The sequence below is a fragment of the Stenella coeruleoalba genome (assembly GCF_951394435.1).
Source record: "Stenella coeruleoalba genome assembly, chromosome: 1".
NCBI lineage: Eukaryota > Metazoa > Chordata > Mammalia > Artiodactyla > Delphinidae > Stenella > Stenella coeruleoalba.
The window spans coordinates 44,949,516-44,967,775 of NC_137169.1; the positions used below are offsets into that span (position 1 = coordinate 44,949,516).

Consider the following 18,260-nt stretch of genomic DNA (forward strand, 5'->3'; position numbering starts at 1 on the left):
CAGAGCTGATTTTATTAATTTCCAGTGGGGATATGTCCGTCTCCCTCAACAGGAGTCCCTTACTGGCCAGATTCCAAGTCCATCTTTCAGAATAAGGGTGGGACGCTTTCTGACCCTCAAGCTACCTTTTTATTTGTTTTTTGTTTTATTTTGCGGTACGCGGGCCTCTCACTGTTGTGGCCTCTCCCGTTGCGGAGCACAGGCTCCGGACGCGCAGGCTCAGCGGCCATGGCTCATGTGCTCAGCCGCTCCGCGGCATGTGGGATCTTCCCGGACCGGGGCACGAACCCATGTCCCCTGCATCGGCAGGCGGACTCTCTACTACTGCGCCACCAGGGAAGCCCCAAGCTACCTTTTTAAATACACGACAGAGACTCTGCCTCCACCCTGGCCAAGATAGAGTCACACTGGTAGATGGAAAGACTTTGGGGTTGGGACACCATGGATGGTATTTGAGTCCCAGTTCCAGCCCTTACTCTGCTGTATGATCCTGGTTATTTCTCCCTCTGGGTCACAGTTTCCTCATCTGTTTAATGGGGATATCCATCCTTGCCTGCCTGGGTGCTGTGAAACTGGAAATGTATGCCGAGAAACAACTCCTTCACTCAGGCTCCAAAACCAAAATACAATCCCTACTTGAAGGAACCTGGGCTGTTTTGTTGGGCAGCTGGTCACGGGGTGAGGGTGGGAGTGGTTGGGAAGAGAAGGGATGGACGGAGCGGGGGGGGCGCTCCTCAAGCTGTTCTTCCTACAGCTCAGAGCTTCCTGGGGTGGCTTCCTAGGGGCAGGATGACAAGTACCCCGTCTCATGTGCATCTCATGTGATCCATCAGTGGGACCTGCTAGGATTACTGAGCTGAGAAAACACTGAGGCTGCATCCAAGCCCAGGAATATCTGCCTTAGGTATCAAAAGGGCAGGAAGTGGCATATACTTCATATATGTGCCATCCATAAGGGCTAAATTCTCAGCTTGGTGTTTAAGCCCAAGACTTATCTTTTCTCCAAGGGGTGACAAGGTCAGTATCTGCAAGCCTGTCTTGGAGTGGAGGAGCAGATTTCCTCTGTGCGGCACCAGAGGCAGGCCTCCGATCATGGAAGCGTATTCCCTTCGTCTTTGTTAGGAGTTGCCTAACATGGTAGTGAGCTCCCCGTCACTGGAAGAATTCAAGCAGAGGCTGAAAAACTTGAAAGCAGGAGAGGCAATTCCTATTCAGAGACAACTGTGTGTAGATCCCACTACATGATCTCGAAGGCTCCTTCCTGCCCTTGTGTACTTGGATTCATAGCACATGTGACAGGTTATCAGTGCCATTCCAAACCAGCCTCCCACTCTGGCCTGGGTGACCCATTCAGGGTCCAGGACAGGAGTACTCATCAGACCAGTCAGAGCAGTGCTGCACGTGATCACGGCAGAGGCTCCTGGGGATACAGCTGCAATATTTGAAGACGGTCGAGGGACAGCGCCACCAGCCAGGGCCGCAGGGCGGGCACACAGTCACTGGGAAGACAGAAGAGCAGCTGCTCTGTCCTGGAATGCCCCATGCACCAGGGCACTCTTTAGCTCTGGGTTGAACACTGGGGAAGAAATTGAAAGGAAACTCTGGAGCAGTGAAAGAACTCGTCTTAGAGTCAGGAAACCTGGGTTTACACCCAAGCCCCCTTCCTATCACTCATCATATTAAGTCACTTCTCCTCTCTGGTCTCAGTTTACCTACATATAAACTGGGGCCAGCGATTCCTGCCTTCCTTTCCTCACAGGGTTGTTGGGTGGTGCAGAGAAGATGAAGGAAGCCCAGGTTCAAATCCCGGCTGGGCCATGTACATACTCCTTACATGACTGCCCTCTGGGTCCCAGTTTCCTCATCTGCGACCCTGAAAGCAAGTTTCCCACCACAGAAGAATAACTCTCCAGAAGGAGCCCCTTGGAGTGGTAGTGAGCACCCTACCACTTGAGGCATTCAAGGAGGAGTGGAAAACTTCTTCCTAGGATGCAAGAAGGGGATGCAGGGGGAACTTCGGAGATTCTCTCTGTTTAACTTCTGCCCTCTGGCCACTGCCTGGCCACCTGCCCCAGCCAAGCTTGTGCCCAGACCCCTACCTGGGCTCAGTTCATCTGAGCAGTCCCCACAGTTGTTGATCCCATCACACTTTTGGTCTGAGTAGATCCAGGAAGCGGGGTCTCCGCAGTGAGCCACGAGGAAGCCCGGGAAGCTCTGGGGCGTGTCTCCTACAGAGGGAGAGATGAGGCAGGAGGAAGTCCACATCTGGCTGCAGCTGCCTCAGGACTATCTGGAGGTGGATTGTCCTGGCCACGCTGGCAGCTGTCAAACTTGGGGTCACTGCCATCTATCCAGGAAGGGCAAAAGGAGGTTTCTTGGGGAGGAGGTCGTCAAGGAGAGAGGAGGGTTCTTTCCCTGTTCGCCCAATAGAATGCCCAGAGCCACTTCTCCCTTCTCAGCTCTTGCGCCTTCCCACTCCACACCATTGCTTGCTTTATTCCTCCCTCCAGAAAAGTCCTCCTTGACACTTGTCCAAAACCATTCCACCTGCAAGTCCAGGTTCAAGTTCCTTCACCTCCAGGAAGCCTCCTCCGACTGGAACATAACAAGAATAAATATGAAGCCTTGCACTTGGGTCCCAGAACTCAGGGAATGTGGGATCACATGCTTTGTGAAAGAGAGTCAGAGTATCTTTCTTGAAAGTGGGTTCTGTGTTAGACAGCAGTGTGACAGGTATACCAAAAATTAACACAAACTCAGGCCACATCATTAGAGGTATAACCCAGACTTGGGCGGGGAAAAGCCTTTGTTCCTTGGACTCACCAGAGCCAGCCAGGAGTGTCATGGATGCTTCTGGGGCCAGTCCAGGGAGAGGGACATGGGCATTTGGTATGTGTTCTGTAGAGTGCTGGTGGAGTGGGGAAGACCAATCATAAGGGGGTGACTGGGAGTTCAGAGGGTGGCCCGGGTAAGAGGACACTCATGGGGGACAAGAAAACAATCTCCAAATCCATGCAGTGACATCATCATGGGAGACAGATTGAAATGTGGTTCTTGGGGGGCAGGGGTTAACGAGAGGGCAGAGTTGGAACCAACCAAGGATGCTACTGGGAGGCAGCCCTAAACTCAGTACAAGGGAGACGTTCCCATGGAAAAACCAGGCAATGACGGGAGCAGCTGCTTCAAACTGTAGTGAGCTTCCCATCCTGGGAGTGTAAGCAGAGGCAGAGGGGATTTGGGCATGAGCTGGGACATGGACTAGATGACCTTTAAGATCTCTTCTGGTCTTGAGGGTCCATGATGCAATGACCCTTCCCCCGTAAGCTACCCCATCCCATCACTCCGACTCACCAGGCTCTCTCCCTCCTCTGTGGCAAGTGCCACACTCCTCTCTCTTGAGAACTGTCAGGTCTCTAAGGTCTGGGACTAGACCTTCCCATTCATTCACTCATTTCATCATTTATTCAGCCAATCATTCTTGATACCTCTCTGTGCAGTGCCCTGCATCAGGCACTGGGCCCCAATATCAAGCAGATTAGGTTTGCCCCATAGGAGTTCACAGTCTGATGGGGGTGGCAAACATGCCAATTGAGAGTGACAACCAGTGTGACTAGGGCTGGGGTGCAGGGAAGCACAGGAGTTGTGAGAGCCCAAACGAGGGAACGTAATTTAGTTTGGGTGTCAGGGAAGGCTTCCTGGAGGAGGTAGCACTTGAAATCTGCCTTGAGGGTTGTACACAGGTTCTCTGGACACGGAGATGCACAGAGTGGAGGCATCTCCTAGTGTGGGTACATGTGTGTGCGTGTGAGTGGGACGGGGCGGGGGAAGATGTTCCTGGCTGAGGGCAGCATATAAGCAAAGGCCTGAGGACATCAGGGTACCTGGTATGTTCAGGGGTGGTCGAGCTTCAGTGTGACTGCAGGGAGAGCTGGAGTTGGGGGAGGCAACTCCCAAGGGGCCCTGGAGTAACTACTCACGGCACAAGGCCTCCTCCTCGTCCTCGCCGTGGGCACAGGTGTGGACGCCATCACAGACCCTGCTGGCTGGGATGCAGCTCCTCCGGTCGTGGCATAGGAAGCCCGTCCTGTTCATCTGTGTCACACAGGGCTGGGCCCCTGAGTGGGCAGGGCGAGCCCCGGAAGGGTCAAGGGTGGTGTTTACAAGGGCATCACCAAGTTCTCCCCACTGAGCCCCACCTGAGCTGGGGTGAGAGGCTGGGGCAGTGGGGAGGACACTGGGCTCAGCGTCAGAGATGGGGTCCAAGCCCCAGGTCAACCACTTGCCAGCTGTGTGACCATGGGCAAATGACCCAACCTCTCTGTGCCTCAGGTTCCTTTCTGCAAGATAGGGATCATAGCACACACCCCACAGGACAGTTGGGGAGATTACATAAAAGCCTCTGTGTGTGGGCTTCCCTGGTGGCACTGTGGTTGAGAGTCCGCCTGCCGATGCAGGGGACACGGGTTCGTGCCCCAGTCTGGGAGGATCCCACATGCCGCGGAACGGCTGGGCCCGTGAGCCACGGCCGCTGAGGCTGCGTGTCCGGAGCCTGTTGCTCCGCAACGGGAGAGTTCACAACAGTGAGAGGCCCGTGTACCGAAAAAAAAAAAAAAAAAAGCCTCTCTGTTTGAATAACCCTAGAGAGAATGCAGAGAAAGTCATGGTTTATTGAATGACTGTCTCACGGGGAGTTCCTGAGGGCAGTGCTCAAGTCAGTGAAGTGGCTTTCACAGTGGGGCTCCTGGTGCAGGTGAAGGTGTCAGAGGCAACGTCCTGGGGCTGGCTGGGGACCGTTATGCCACAATCCCTTACATCTGGGACAACTTTACGGGCTGCAAAGCGCCTTCACATTTTTATTCTATTGTTTCCCCAAAAACTTCTGTGAGGTGTCATCATTAGCCCCATTTCCTAGATGAGGAAAGTAAGACTCAGAGAGGTGTGACATGCCTGGCCACACGGCTAATAACCCAGGCTGCTGCCTCTGCTCTTTCCTGAGGCCGGGTCGCCTCCCCAGCGTCCAGGAATGGTGGGGACCATCTGAGTGTCTATCCTTCTGAGAGTCTGCCCTTCCATCCCACTGCGGGGAACACCCAACCCTGGGGCCTCCCCCAAAGAATTAGGGGAGAGAAACCGACAGACGGACTGGGAGGTCCGGCTCCGCAGGCTGTGCATGTGTACACGCATGAGTGCAGGTTGGACGTGGGAGCGGGTTTGTGCCTGTGTGTTTGTGCACATGTGAACCACGGCTCATCTCCTGGAACTGCCTCAGCTAGTGTGAGGGGGCCGACCCTCAGAGACAGTTACATTGTCACACACACACAGCTGCTCACACAGACATACATCAGTACACTCGCACATATACAGACATGTACACACACGGGCACACACACACAGATATGTACCTGCATACACAGACGTGTGCATAGATACCTGCACACACACGTACACGCACACATAAACACACAGACGCACGGGTGCATACATGCAGGCAGCTCCTTGCGTGCTCATATCTATCCCCAGCGCCCATGCTCAGGCATGTGGGGTACTGTGGATTTTACCCCCACTCTACCTGTCCCCTTAGCACCTCCTGCTAGGTGACAGAGCCATCTCTCAGAAAGGTAGGCCTGCTGACACCCTGCCCCCAGCTTAATCCCCGCCCATGGCTCTCTGGATGGTGACCTCGCTCCCCAGTGCAGCCTTTGAGGCCCTGGACCTCGGCCCCACCCACTGCTCTGTCCTTCGTGTCCACTGACCTTCTCCTCACATTTCCTCCCATCCCAGGGACTCTGCACAGGGTGTTCCCTGTGGTTTTCCTGCCACCCCTTCCACTAACCAATCCCACTTTCCCTTCATGCCTCAGCCCCCTTTCACTGCTCAAGGAGCCCTTCCTGACTCCTGGACTGGGTCAGAGCCCTGCTCCAGACTCTCAGAGCCCCCACTAACCCTGCCTTACTGTACTTATTGGATTAACATCCGCCTCACTCTCCAAACTGTTAGCTGCGTGATGGCAGGGTCGGTGTTGGGGCTCACCACTGAAGTCGGGCCTCAGGGATATGTCGGACAGGTCCCTGTCCTCTGTGGCGAAGGCAGACATGCAGATGGATGGCACCACCCAGGGTAAGCAGACTCGGGGAAGAGGAAGTGTGAGAGTTATGGGAGCTGAGACAAGGCTCCTAAACCAGGCAGGCAGGGAGGTCTTCCTGGAGGAGGTGGCATCAGAGCTGGGTCCTCTCAATAGCTCATGCTTATAGATGTGCAAATGGAAGCTCAGAGATGTGTATATGTCAGTGTCTGTGTGTGTCTGCACATGCACCCTAAGGAACTGTCCAAAAGTCATTTCATGGAGAAGCCAGGCAGGGTCAGTTTTCCCCCATCTCTCTGTGTCCCCCTCTCCTCCCAACAAGTCTGACCCACCCTTTCTTGCCCACCCTGACCTGGCGTGCGAGGTGGGGGTCCAAGGATGGCGACCAGGGCAATCAGGGCTGCAAGAGTTGCCAGCAGGAGCATCAGGAAGGCTGAGAGGCAGGCCCCTCGGCACGAGCAGCAGAAAGGGCTCCGGTCTGCTGTGTGGGGTGGGAAACCAGTGATGGAGCAGCCAGTGCTGGGGCCCAGAGATTCCCTGCCCTGACTGCTACTAGTGGTCTCTACCCACTGGGGTCCTGGAGGCAGGACAGGCTTCCCTGGAGGAGAGGGCTCCCAAGTCCACCATTATGTTCTCGGCTCTGCCTGTGGGCCACCCCCACCAAACACCTGTCTCTGGCCCAGGTCCAGTTGCTGGTGAGTGGCAGTCAGGATAAGGGTCCCAGGTCTCTGCTCCACCCCCCTCACCCTCCTGTCCTTCCATGAGGCTGTCTCCTCAGGAGGAAGAGAGAGACGTACACCTGCGTATCAAGCCCCTACCGTGGGGCAAAGACCAAAGCAGGCCCTTCATAGCCATTATTTGTAGTTTTCAAGACAACATTTATTTTATAAATGAGGAGACTGAGGCTCAGAGAAGAAAAGGTTCAGGTCACCTTGTGTGGAGCTGGGATGTGAATCCACACTTATTTGCTGCCCAAACGGGTGCCCTTTCCACATGCCAACTGATTGCTCATTCTGGAGCCCGTCAGGATGCTGATTGGAATCCCAGCTATACCACTTTCCAGATGGGCCACACTGAAAAGCCACTTTACTTCTCTGTGTCTGTTTCCTCAAGTGGAAAATGGGGGTCATAATGCCTACCTTAGAGTTGTTGAGTGGATTAAGCTAGGTATTGTATCAGAACAGTGCTTGGGACATAGTAAGTGCTGTAAAGGTTTTAGCTACTATTCATATTTATTGAGCATCTACTATGTGCCATTCTGTATCTGAAGTACTGTGGAAATAGGTGCTGTCCTCCTGCTTTAACTGATTTCGATCCTTTAATATTTGCTTGCTTGTGAAATAATGAAACAAAGTCTTCTTCGGATCCTACTAGATGCCCTGCTCTGTAGAGGACACAAAAGCAGTCACAGCTCTGATCCCCTTGCCCTCCAAAAGCTTGTAGTTGCACTTAGAAGACAAGATGTAGACAGGTAAAAAGAAGAGTGTGGGCACTCCTGCTGTCCTCTGGGGCACAATTATCTCAGAGAGGGGGCAGGAACGGGTCTGATGCATCTACGTCCCCAGGATCCAGCCTGGGGACATAGTAGGCAGGCACACAGTAGGTGCTTTCTGAATACTCTGATCTAGAGATCCAGGAAACAAGGGAAGGGCCCAATTCAGGTTAGTTCAGGTCATTTCCATATAATCCATTCACATTTCCAGAGCTGCCTACTCTGTACTCAGACTATACTTGTACACCAGCTGCTCACAGAGCCAGGCGGCAAGTGTGGTTAAGAAAGCGTGAACAAGGTGTCATGGTGCTTGAAGGCGGGTGGGATTTCCACAGGCAGGCGAGGGGAAGGTGCGAGGAGAGAGCACTCCAGGCAGAGAGCGCCTGGATGGGATATGGGGGACAGCAAGTGGCCCTGTGTGTCCGGAGCCTGGAGTGGGCATGCATTGGGAAGGGAGACGATAGCCGATCTATGCTGTAGGAGACGCAGCATAAATCTAAAACCCATATTCCCTGCAGCCTTAGTCCGTGGCTCCCTTGTAAACTCAGGTAACCAGGGAGACAGCGGGAAGGCTGGCAAGGAGCAGCATCCTGGTTGGCCAAGCAGCCAACTCCTCAAACATTTGTGCAGCACAGGCCGGGTGGGTGGGGTCACGGGAGAGCCTCGGGGCCCACGGCCAGATGAAGGCTGCACTTCAAAGCCTGAAAGCCCTTAGGTGCCGATGCCCCAGGGGACAGATGGGGAAAGGAGGCCATTTTCCCACATCATGCCCACCGTGAGCCAGGCTTGAAATAGACAAGCGCCAGTGTGGAGCAGCAAAGGCACCGGGGCTCTGCAACCAGAGGGACCCTGATTCAAATTTGAACCCTGCCTCCCTCCTCCCATCCGTGTGGGACCCCAGCTTGGCTGAGCTACCTTCACCTCCCTTCACCTCAGCTGCCTCATCTGTTATTGCCCCCTAAGAGGAGCCCCTCTCAGAGCTGTCCTGAGGGTTGAAACAGGCCCTGCGATGCCGCGCACATAACAGGGCCTTGATCCTCGATCCTTGATAGTTATTAGTAGTAGCTACCTCTCTGGGGCTGTTTCCTTAAGCGATCAAATGAAGGCCAAGATTGGAAACACATAGCAGTTCTGAATAAATGTGTTCTTTCCTTCCTTTATTCCACAGAGGTAAAGCAAGCTGTCCTGGTCGCAAGGTGAGCCAGTGGCCAAGAGCAGGTGCTAAGTAAGTGCGTAATCCTGCCTACTTTATCCCTCAGAGGTAAAGAGAATCACCAGGCCACCCTCTGAGCCAGGGACTCGACTCCAGAGCTCTTTCCTCTATAGGTTACCGGGGGCGCTGTATGTGGCTCTGTGCCTGTGAGGTGGGCAGCACACAGTAGGTGCTCCACACATGCTTGTGCAAGGAGAGAATGAACCACCCTGTTAAACAAACGGCTGTCATCATGGTTGGCCAGGATGCTGGGAGCAAGGGGACAGAGGTCTGAGAGAGCGGGAGCCTTAGGGAGCCCCCTTTGTGTCTCTGTAGCAACGGCCCAGCTTCAAGGGAGCCCCACGTTGGGGAGGGACTGGCCCCAGGCCCTCCGTCCTTTACCTTGCCTTCTGGGGAGGGCTTTGCTTCCAGCGGCAGCAGCATTGCCATCCCCCTGCCCAAGAGAACAGAGTGAGGGGTGGGCTGAGGTGAGGCGAGGTCCAGCCTCAGGGAGCCAGACTGAAAAGTTTTTCAGATGTGTCACCAAGAGCCTCGGGGGAAACCACGGGCCCTCCCACTCCAGCATGCTGAATGCCCCAAGCTCATCACGTCCACTTCACGTTCCCACACCCATGCCTGCACTGTGCCCTGGAAGGCCTTTTCCTCCACTGTCCACTTGGCAAACATTCATCCTTCAAACCAGCTCAGGCGGCTCCCCTTGGAGAGGATCCCTCTGATATCCCCTCCCATAATGTCGATCGTTCTCTCCCTTGGCCTCTTCTCCCCTCCCAGCACTTATCACCTGAACCGTGTTCCTGGTTCACCTGTTGGGTCCCCGTAGAGAGCCTCCAGGGTGGTGGAGGACCGGAGTCACCTCAGTGTCTCCCCTCTTTACTGCCCACCCTTAGCCTGAGGTTGGCTCCCCCTGGTCAGGAGCTGTCTCAGGGCAGCTCTTACCTGGGGGAAGATCTTGTTCATGTCTCCGGCTCCCGGCTCCAGTCTCCGGGCCCTGGGTGGGTGCAGAGAACTCAGCGCAGGTTCCCTACCTGTCACCAGGGGCAGCCTGGAGGAGGGATGACAGCAGGCCTCGCCTGGCCGCACCCTCCCTGTGGGCAGGCCCCTCCCAGGCTGCCTCCCAGGCTGCGGAAAGGGCAGCAGGGCCCTGCTCCTGCCTGGCCCTTCCCCACTCTGCAGTCTGACAGCGACACTCCAAGGTTGGAGTTCTCATCCCCATGTTATAGGCGGAGAGTCTGAGGTTCATAGAGGGAGAAACTGCCCTCAAGTCACACAGTGTGGGTTTGGTGGGGGCATTAACCCAGGAATTTTTCAGGGTGTGATTTTTCCTCCACATCAATTATGAGACTGGAGGATATCAGGCCCCGCAACTGCATGAAGATCCAGGCAGAAATACGCAGGATTAACGTTCCAGTGGCTAAAAAGCAGGGGTCATTTTTTTTCATTGATGTTTGTTCAATTAAATATGTAACCTAGGTGGAAAGAATATGCATTTCCCACTAAAATTATAAAGCAAATATAATTTTAAATTATTTTCTTTAAAAAAGTGGCCATGTACTTTAAATTTTTCCGGAGATGATGCCTGTGATGGGGGAGGGGTGGGGGCAGGTTGCTTCCCTGAATAATGCCTTCTACCAATTCAGCTCATCCCTCTGCTGAGGAGACCAACAACCTGGGAGCTTAAGGGTCTGGTTGGAAGCCCTGGACCAAGGGAGGAGTGGTGTCCACTTCCAGAAGTGAGCTTGGGGGCTCCAGGGAGGGTCCCTCTGTACGTAGGCTGCCTCTGATGCCCATGGGTTGCCTAACCTGTAACCAGACTTTTCTTTTTTGTTGGGATATAAACTACCAAGTCCAAGGGGATGGGGGTGGAATGGACAGACTCAGCGGCAGCGCTCAGAAGGCGGCAGCGCTGGGAAGGGCTAAGCTATAGGTCAGGGGAACACGATTCTCACGCGGGCCCTGCCACTGGCTCTGCCGTGGGCAAGTCATTTCCTTTCTCCGAGTCTCAGTTCTCTTGTCCAGAAAAAGAAGGAATTGAACTGGATGAAGAGGATGTCTTAGTTTGGGGATCCCCATAATCAAACCTAAGACCAGTTTTGAAGGCAAGCAGATTTAAGAGGGAGCAATCCCAGGAAGCACCGGGGGAGTGAGGGAAGTGAGGCTCCAGTAACAGGAGTGTTATCACACTCATCCCACTGTGGGCAAGAGGAACTTTCTCTTGCTAAGGATTTCGGGAGAAGATGCACATCAGAGTCACCCCACCCGAGGGTAAGGGAACTGAGGTGTGCATTTGCCAGTTCTTGCCAGTCACTGGCTGAGAACTGCTGGAGGGTATTTATTCCTGGCACCCCTTGGCCCGCCTTAGGCAAAGAGATGCCAGTGTTGGCAGCTGCAAGCTAGGCTGATGTGCCCTGAAATGGAAAGGGCTGAGGGGTACGGGCAGGACCCTCATGGCATGTGCTGAAGATGCATCGACATTTTACCTTGCATGCCAGCTCCAACTGATTGTTGAGAGTGTCTGGAACATGAGGTTCAGAAGGATTATGAGGTCAGGACTCAGGATTTTGTGATTGAATAGTGATGTCTGCCATGGGTATAAGAATGGAGAGTGGTATCATGCATGATGACCATTTTGCCATTCTGGGACCAACACATGTCCTTCAACTCTGGCTTTCCTTTTTTTTTTTTTGATAAATTTATTTTATTTTTATTTATTTCTGGCTGCATTGGGTCTTTTTTGCTGCTTGCGGGCTTTCTCTAGTTGTAACGAGCGGGGGCTACCCTTCGTTGCGGTGCACAGGCTTCTTATTGCAGTGGCTTCTCTTGTAGCGGAGCACGGGCTCTAGGGCACGCGGGCTTCAGTAGTTGTGGCACACGGGCTCAGTAGTTGTGGCTTGCAGGATATACAGCGCAGGCTCAGTAGTTGCGGCGCACGGGCTTAGCTGCTCCTCAGCACGTGGGATCTTCCCGGACCAAGTCTCAAACCCGTGTCCCCTGCATTTGCAGGCAGATTCTTAACTACTGCGCCACCAGGGAAGCCCTGGCCTTTCTTGACTGTGATTCTTTAGTGTTCTTTTATGAAAAGACTCTTCAGGGATATGAAATTTCCCTTCCTCTGGACTCCTGCTCCAGTCCAGGTACAGCCACACCTGGCTGTGCTGGCAGCATTGTATCTCTCCAGGGCTCAGGCTGTCACCAAGAACCCTTGAGTGAAGGGCAACAGGGGGTCCTGGAAAGATGGAGGAGAGGCCCTGGTGCCTCAATCCCTGAACTTCCTGGTGTCACAGCCAGGTTATATTGAGGAGAAAAAGGACTTGGGCTGCATTGTACAACATCCACCTCCACCCTGCTGGGCTCCCTTCCCTGCTTGGGCCATGGCACACCTGGGTAAACTTCTAGCAAGAGTGGGAACTTTGGAGCTGATGGTCCAAATGGTCCCATCACTAGTTGTGTGACCTCTGATACGTCACTTAACCTCTCTGAGCTTCAGCTTTCCCATCTACCTCTCTAAACTTCTTTTCCACTCATTCCTGAAGAAAGGTGGTGCCCTAGTAGATGGACCTCTTCGTCCTCCCCACTCAATACCCAACACTGCACCAGGCTCCCTTGGCCCACCTGCTCCAAACTCTCCCTTCTTCCCCCCTCCCTTTCCCTGGGAAAAAAGTTTCAAAAACTTAATACAGAAAACTTGGAAGAATAATGTATCCACCATCCAGAGATAAAAATCGTTAAAATTTTTGTCATTTTTGCTTCAGACTTCTTTTTCCATCAAGTATAGCAAAAATTGAAGGTCTCTTATTTCCCCAGTTTTATTATTCCTTCCCTCCCTCCCCAGAGTCAACCAGTTTCCTGAATATGCCTTGCATGGTTCCAATGGCTGGTTTTTACACACTCTCTAGACACACACATACACATACATCTAGAATCACAGTGCAGGGGCCCCTCAACTTTACCAGATATGGCCAAACTGCTCTTCCAGGTGGTTGTACCAGTTTGCGCTCCCATTAGCAGCATGTGAGAGTTTCTGTCTCCCCAGTCTGTCTTGAAAGTGTCAGACTTTCCAACATCCATCTCAGTGTGGTTTTTTTTTTTTCGCTGTGTTGGGTCTTCGTTGCTGTGCGCGGGCTTTCTCTAGTTGCAGCTAGCAGGGGCTACTCTTCACTGCAGTGCACGGGCTTCTCATTGTCGTGGCTTCTCTTGTTGCGGAGCACAGGCTCTAGGCACGCAGGCTTCAGTAGTTGTGGCATGTGGGCTCAGTAGTTGTGATTTGTGGGCTCTAGAGCTTAGGCTTAGTAGTTGTGGCGCACGGGCTTAGATGCTCCGTGGCATGTGAGATCCTCCTGGGCCAGGGCTCGAACCCATGTCCCCTGCATTGGCAGGCAGACTCCCAACCACTGTGCCACCAGGGAAGCCCTCGGTGTGGTTTAATTTGCGTTTCTCTAGTAATTCCTATGGCCACCACCAATTGCTAACATTTATTGAACACCTATTTTGCCACATGCTGTACTACATGTGTTACGTATATTAACTCATTCAGTCCTCCCAACCACAGATGATGGGAACTATTATTATCTCCATTTTACAGGTGAGGAAATTGAGGCACAGAAACAATAAGTTACTCGCCCAAGGTTCACAGTTGAAAGGAAGCATAGCTGGGATGCAGACTTGGGTGGCTGAAAAGTTCACACTCTACTCCTACCTATCCCCTCACTTCTCAAAAGTGTGGTCTTTGGACCAGCAGCATCCTCATCATCTGTGAGAGATGGGGTCTCACCCCAGAACTACCAAGCCAGAACCTGCATTTTAACAATGTTTTTCCATGTTATGGAAAAAGCCAAACGAACTTTTTGGCCAACCCAGTATATTGGTCATATGGATTTCTTCCCTGGTGAATGGCTTTTTCCTATCTGTTGCCCATTTTTCTATGGGTGGTTTATCTTTTTCTTATTGATTTATGGATTTCTTTATGTTGGATTTGAATCATTTGTTGCATGGATCATACATCTCTCTCCCAGTCTGCAGCTTGTCACTTGCTTAGAGTGATTTTTGCTGGCTCCCTCCACTTTTCTAAATCCATCTTTCTTGCCCAGAACCAGGCAATAATCTCACTTCATGAAGCCTTCTTCGACTCTCCCCCTTACCCTGGATTTACCTTTCCCTATATTCCTTATGGTCAAGGGCCCCATCTTACCCTGGCTGTGGCTAGCGGAGACCCTCTGCACATGAGATCAGTAAACCTCACCTTGAGTCAGGCAAACTTGAGTTTTTATCCCAGTTCTGCCAAATTAATACCTACCTGATTTAAGATGGCAAGTCACAGCCTCTCTGTTTCCTCATCTGAAGAATGGGGATAAGAATACTTACCTCAAAGAGTTGTGGTTAGAACGAAGCGAGTGCACATATGTGAAAGGGTTCTGCACCCTGGGAGGGTGCACTATTGTTTCTGGATGACTTGGTTTGTTTATAATTACAAAGAGATCTGCTTGGGGGCTGGGACTGCTTCATAGTCCAGTGCCCGGCTCTGGGTTGGACAATGCTAAGTGGGCACCACAACTAGATTGAGCCAGGGACCTGAGAGATCAGCTTCCGTAACTGCCTAGAGGTGAGGCCAAGTCCCTGCCTCAATATTTACCACTCCTCCCCTGTGCCTTCCATAACTCTGAGAGCTCTGGCTGGCCACCTCTCCTCTCTGGGACTGTTACCTCAATTCTAAACTGGAGATGTTAAACCCCATCCTGCTTTCCTAGAGGGATGCTGTAAGGACCCATTTAAAATGATAGAGTGCTATAAAGGGCTTTGCAAAAGTTATGGGGAATCAATAGATAAACTTCATCATGAAATATCTAAGTAGACACTTTTACAAGACAGCTTATAATATTGCTTAGTGCAGATGATTCAAATTTTATTGATGCTTACAGACTTAAGTGTTATGAAATATTCAGATGTGGGGCTCCAATAATGACTGCATGGTGGTATATCCTGAGGTAACATTATCAAGAGCTTTGGTTGAAACCTCTCATTTCTAATCAGTTGTTGATTTCTTTCCATCCAAGCCTTCAATTATTGCTGCAACGTTGCAAAATAATTCAGGTATGAAAAACATACAAGAAACAGTAAAATGAACCCAAATAATTTAGAATTGAAGAGGCAAACAAAAATATTTTACTCTTAAAACGACGAAGTAAAATTAGACAACCTCTAAACCAGGGGTTTAGTGAACTTGGATGAGAAAAAAATTAAATATTTTCACTAACGTCTAACTGAAATATAGCATTTCCTTCAATTATGAACATAGGCAATAAATGACAGGACTGTTAGCAGTACTGTGACTTTATCATTAATAGAAATCAGATTTAGATATCACAGATGTTGCAGAGATTTCACAACAGTGGTTTGAAATTACTTTGAAATTCCAATAGATTTAGAACCACCAGTAGGCCTTATTTTATGTGCTAATAAAGAAGTACATATATACATAATTGCAAAATTTTGAAAATACCTTAATAACTATATTTTAATATAGTTTACTTTGCAATCCTGCATACTTAGTTTTATGCATGTGAAAACATTATTCTGAGAAACAGTCCATAGGCTTCACCAGATTATCAAACGGGTTCATGGCATGAAAAAGGGTTAAGAACACCTGCTCTAAACAGATAAGTCATTAACATCACAGGAAGAGAATACTTAATAGTGAAATATGTAAAGCTGGCTTCGACAATTACACATTTCAGAAAAGGTATATAAACTGTACTTCAGAACTTACAGTATTGCAAGGAGTCAGAAAATCCACACTAATTGTACCATCTAGCTTTCCACAGAAGGCTGCATTTCCCACTATCTCAATCTTTTATCTCTGTCACTGTACATACCTCCACCCCCAGACTCTAGTCTAGAACAAGTAGTCAAAGAAAGAAAGATAAAAAAGGTAGCTCATACTGATGATACTCATATGCAAACATAACCTGCTCAGCAACTGGAAATGTGGTGGGAGGGGTTCAGGAGCACCTGGGTTAGTTGAGGCTGGGCCGGCAAGCCTAGAATTTGAGGACGGTGATAAGTTGACCAAGTATTGTGGTTTAAAGATTTAGCCCAATGTGAAATCTGGTAAGAAGCTTAGGAATGCATGGGACAGCCTTCCCAGTTTGCTTGGAAATACTCAGATTGTGACTGTGACCCAAAGACTAGGCTTACCATCCAAACAATAAGGTGGAGGAACAGACAGCCTTATACATAAAAGCTCAAAAATACACGTGAAACACAATGAAATAGGATTACTGGGCGTTCAAAAACAAAAAGAAAACCCTGGGAAGGGAATGGAATTTCCCATTTCTCTGTGGCTGGATAAGCACAAAATTTAATAGACCCTGGTGGTTACCGTAGAGCTAAGACATTGCTGGCCTCTGGACTCGCCCCTCTGGTCTATCGTGCACGCTGCTGCCACGTGCATCGTTCTAAAGCACTGCAACTCTTGCTTAAAACCTTTCTATGCTTTCCACCTTGCTCAGGACCAAGTCAGGTTTAATGAGGTCCTTTATTATGTGATCCGCCAAGCCCTATCTATAGCTATACCTTTGTATGCTCTGTGTCTGCCTGCTAAACAGTTATTGTTCCCCACCCTCCTGCCTCTAGGTCTTTGAGCATACTGTCCCCACTGCCTGGAACACTGCTCCTTATATTTTGTTTGGCTTCCCTTTTCCCTCTAGGTTTAAGCTTGGTTATCACTTCCTCCCAGAAGTTCGGGGTCCCCTCACAGTACTCCATGCTTATCTGGTCACAGCACTTACCACATTAATAATAGTCTGTCTCCCTCTTTAAAATCTGAGCGACCAGAGTTGGGCACTGGGTCTTGTTTGTTGTTGCAGTCCCATCTCCCAGCATGGGGCTTGGCACTCGGGCTCTCAAGTGGTTGTTGAATGGTTAAACTGTGGATCTCTAATATGGTATCTCGGCAAAAATCACTACCGTGGTGTGGGGACTCAGCTGAGAATGTTATATAGACTGCACCAAAGGTTGGGGGGCCTGATTAGCTTTATCGAAAAAGGTCTAGAACCCTCTGATTCTCCACATGTAGTCCTAAGATACTTCAGAGCCCACAAAAATTATAATATATTTAAATATATTTAAATATATATTCAAATATATTTAATATATTATATATTTTAAAAATCATAATGGAAATGGCACATTTACCTAAGATAAAGCCACACAGACTAATAATAAGGGATAAAGTTTTTGCTTTTGGCTCAGAGTGAAAGTACCAGGTTTCACACGCTAATGAGCAGCTCAAATTCGCTGATAATACATCATATGAATTTCTGAGATAAGATTGAGACCAGATAATCTGGTAATTTCTGATTTACAAAAAATATATCACATATAAAAGGTATTCATGAAGTTTTGTGAAAAGATTGGGAATCTTGGGCCTAAATCATTCATTATGGTGATTTCTACTGTGTTTGTAATTGCCTGAATCAGTGTATCTCTTACACCAGGGACCTGAACCAAGCAAGAAGGACCTTAGGAGTCTGGGAGGTTTGAACCAGAGACTCAAGGGTCTTGATAATTGGCCTAGAACCAAGGCAAGCTTCCCAAGAAGATGCTGTGTGGTAGGAAAGAAGGTGATACGTGTCTAATGGAAACAAGTAAAGTTGGGTCCACCCAAAGGGCTAAACTGTTACTTTAGAAGGGGCCAGTTTCTTTGCTTTTGTTGCAATTTTCAAGTCACATATTTTTATGCTGTATACCTTTGGCGGGTGGTGGTGGTGGTGGTGATTTTTCTTTTCTTTTTTTTAAAAGTAAAACTGGGGCTTCCCTGGTGGCAGAGTGGTTGAGAGTCCGCCTGCCAATGCAGGGGGCATGGGTTCGTGTCCCGGTCCGGGAAGATCCCACATGCCGCGGAGTGGCTGGGCCCGTGAGCCAAGGCCACTGAGCCTGCGTGTCCGGAGCCTGTGCTCTGCAGTGGGAGAGGCCACAACAGTGAGAGGCCCGTGTACCGCAAAAAATAAATAAATAAATAAATAAAAATAAAAGTAAAACGTCAGTCTGGTTTAATCATGTGAAAATAAAAAGGCAGGACACAAATATTTGAGTGCCTGATAAATAACAGGAAAGATTGGGTATTTCCTCACACAAGGAATTGTCTCTTACAAACAAGAGGGGAAAGTTTGTCTAAACTTGGATCAATGCCTTCAAGAGGATTGAGGGTATCTCAGGGGTATCTCATTCGGGAAGCAAAGAGAAACAAAACCAAGGGAAGGTGGAAGAGCATAGGACAATTATACAGTTGCTCTTTCTTATCGAGATATTCTTTCGTATTGTTTTGTTTTTATAAGGGAGGCCTTTCCTAATAGTGGGCTCTCTGACTCCTATAAATCTGCAGCATTTTGAATATATTCCCCTCAGTTGGCCTCACTGGGTGCATTGCAATTAAATGTGTGTCTGATTAATGAACGTAAGTGTATACCATGGGTGGTAAA

At 50.1% G+C, this 18,260-nt stretch overlaps 1 protein-coding gene across 1 annotated transcript; it reads right to left on the minus strand.

The window, feature by feature from the left end:
* Positions 1-1,350: 1,350 nt before the first annotated feature.
* LDLRAD1 (low density lipoprotein receptor class A domain containing 1) lies at positions 1,351-9,744 on the minus strand (the record flags this gene model as incomplete). Its single annotated transcript, XM_079920749.1, has 6 exons — positions 1,351-1,499; positions 2,100-2,228; positions 3,978-4,115; positions 6,435-6,680; positions 9,169-9,220; positions 9,724-9,744. 6 exons carry the CDS (start codon positions 9,742-9,744, stop codon positions 1,351-1,353), a joined length of 735 nt encoding a protein of 244 aa, XP_079776875.1.
* Between the last annotated feature and the right edge of the window lie 8,516 nt (positions 9,745-18,260).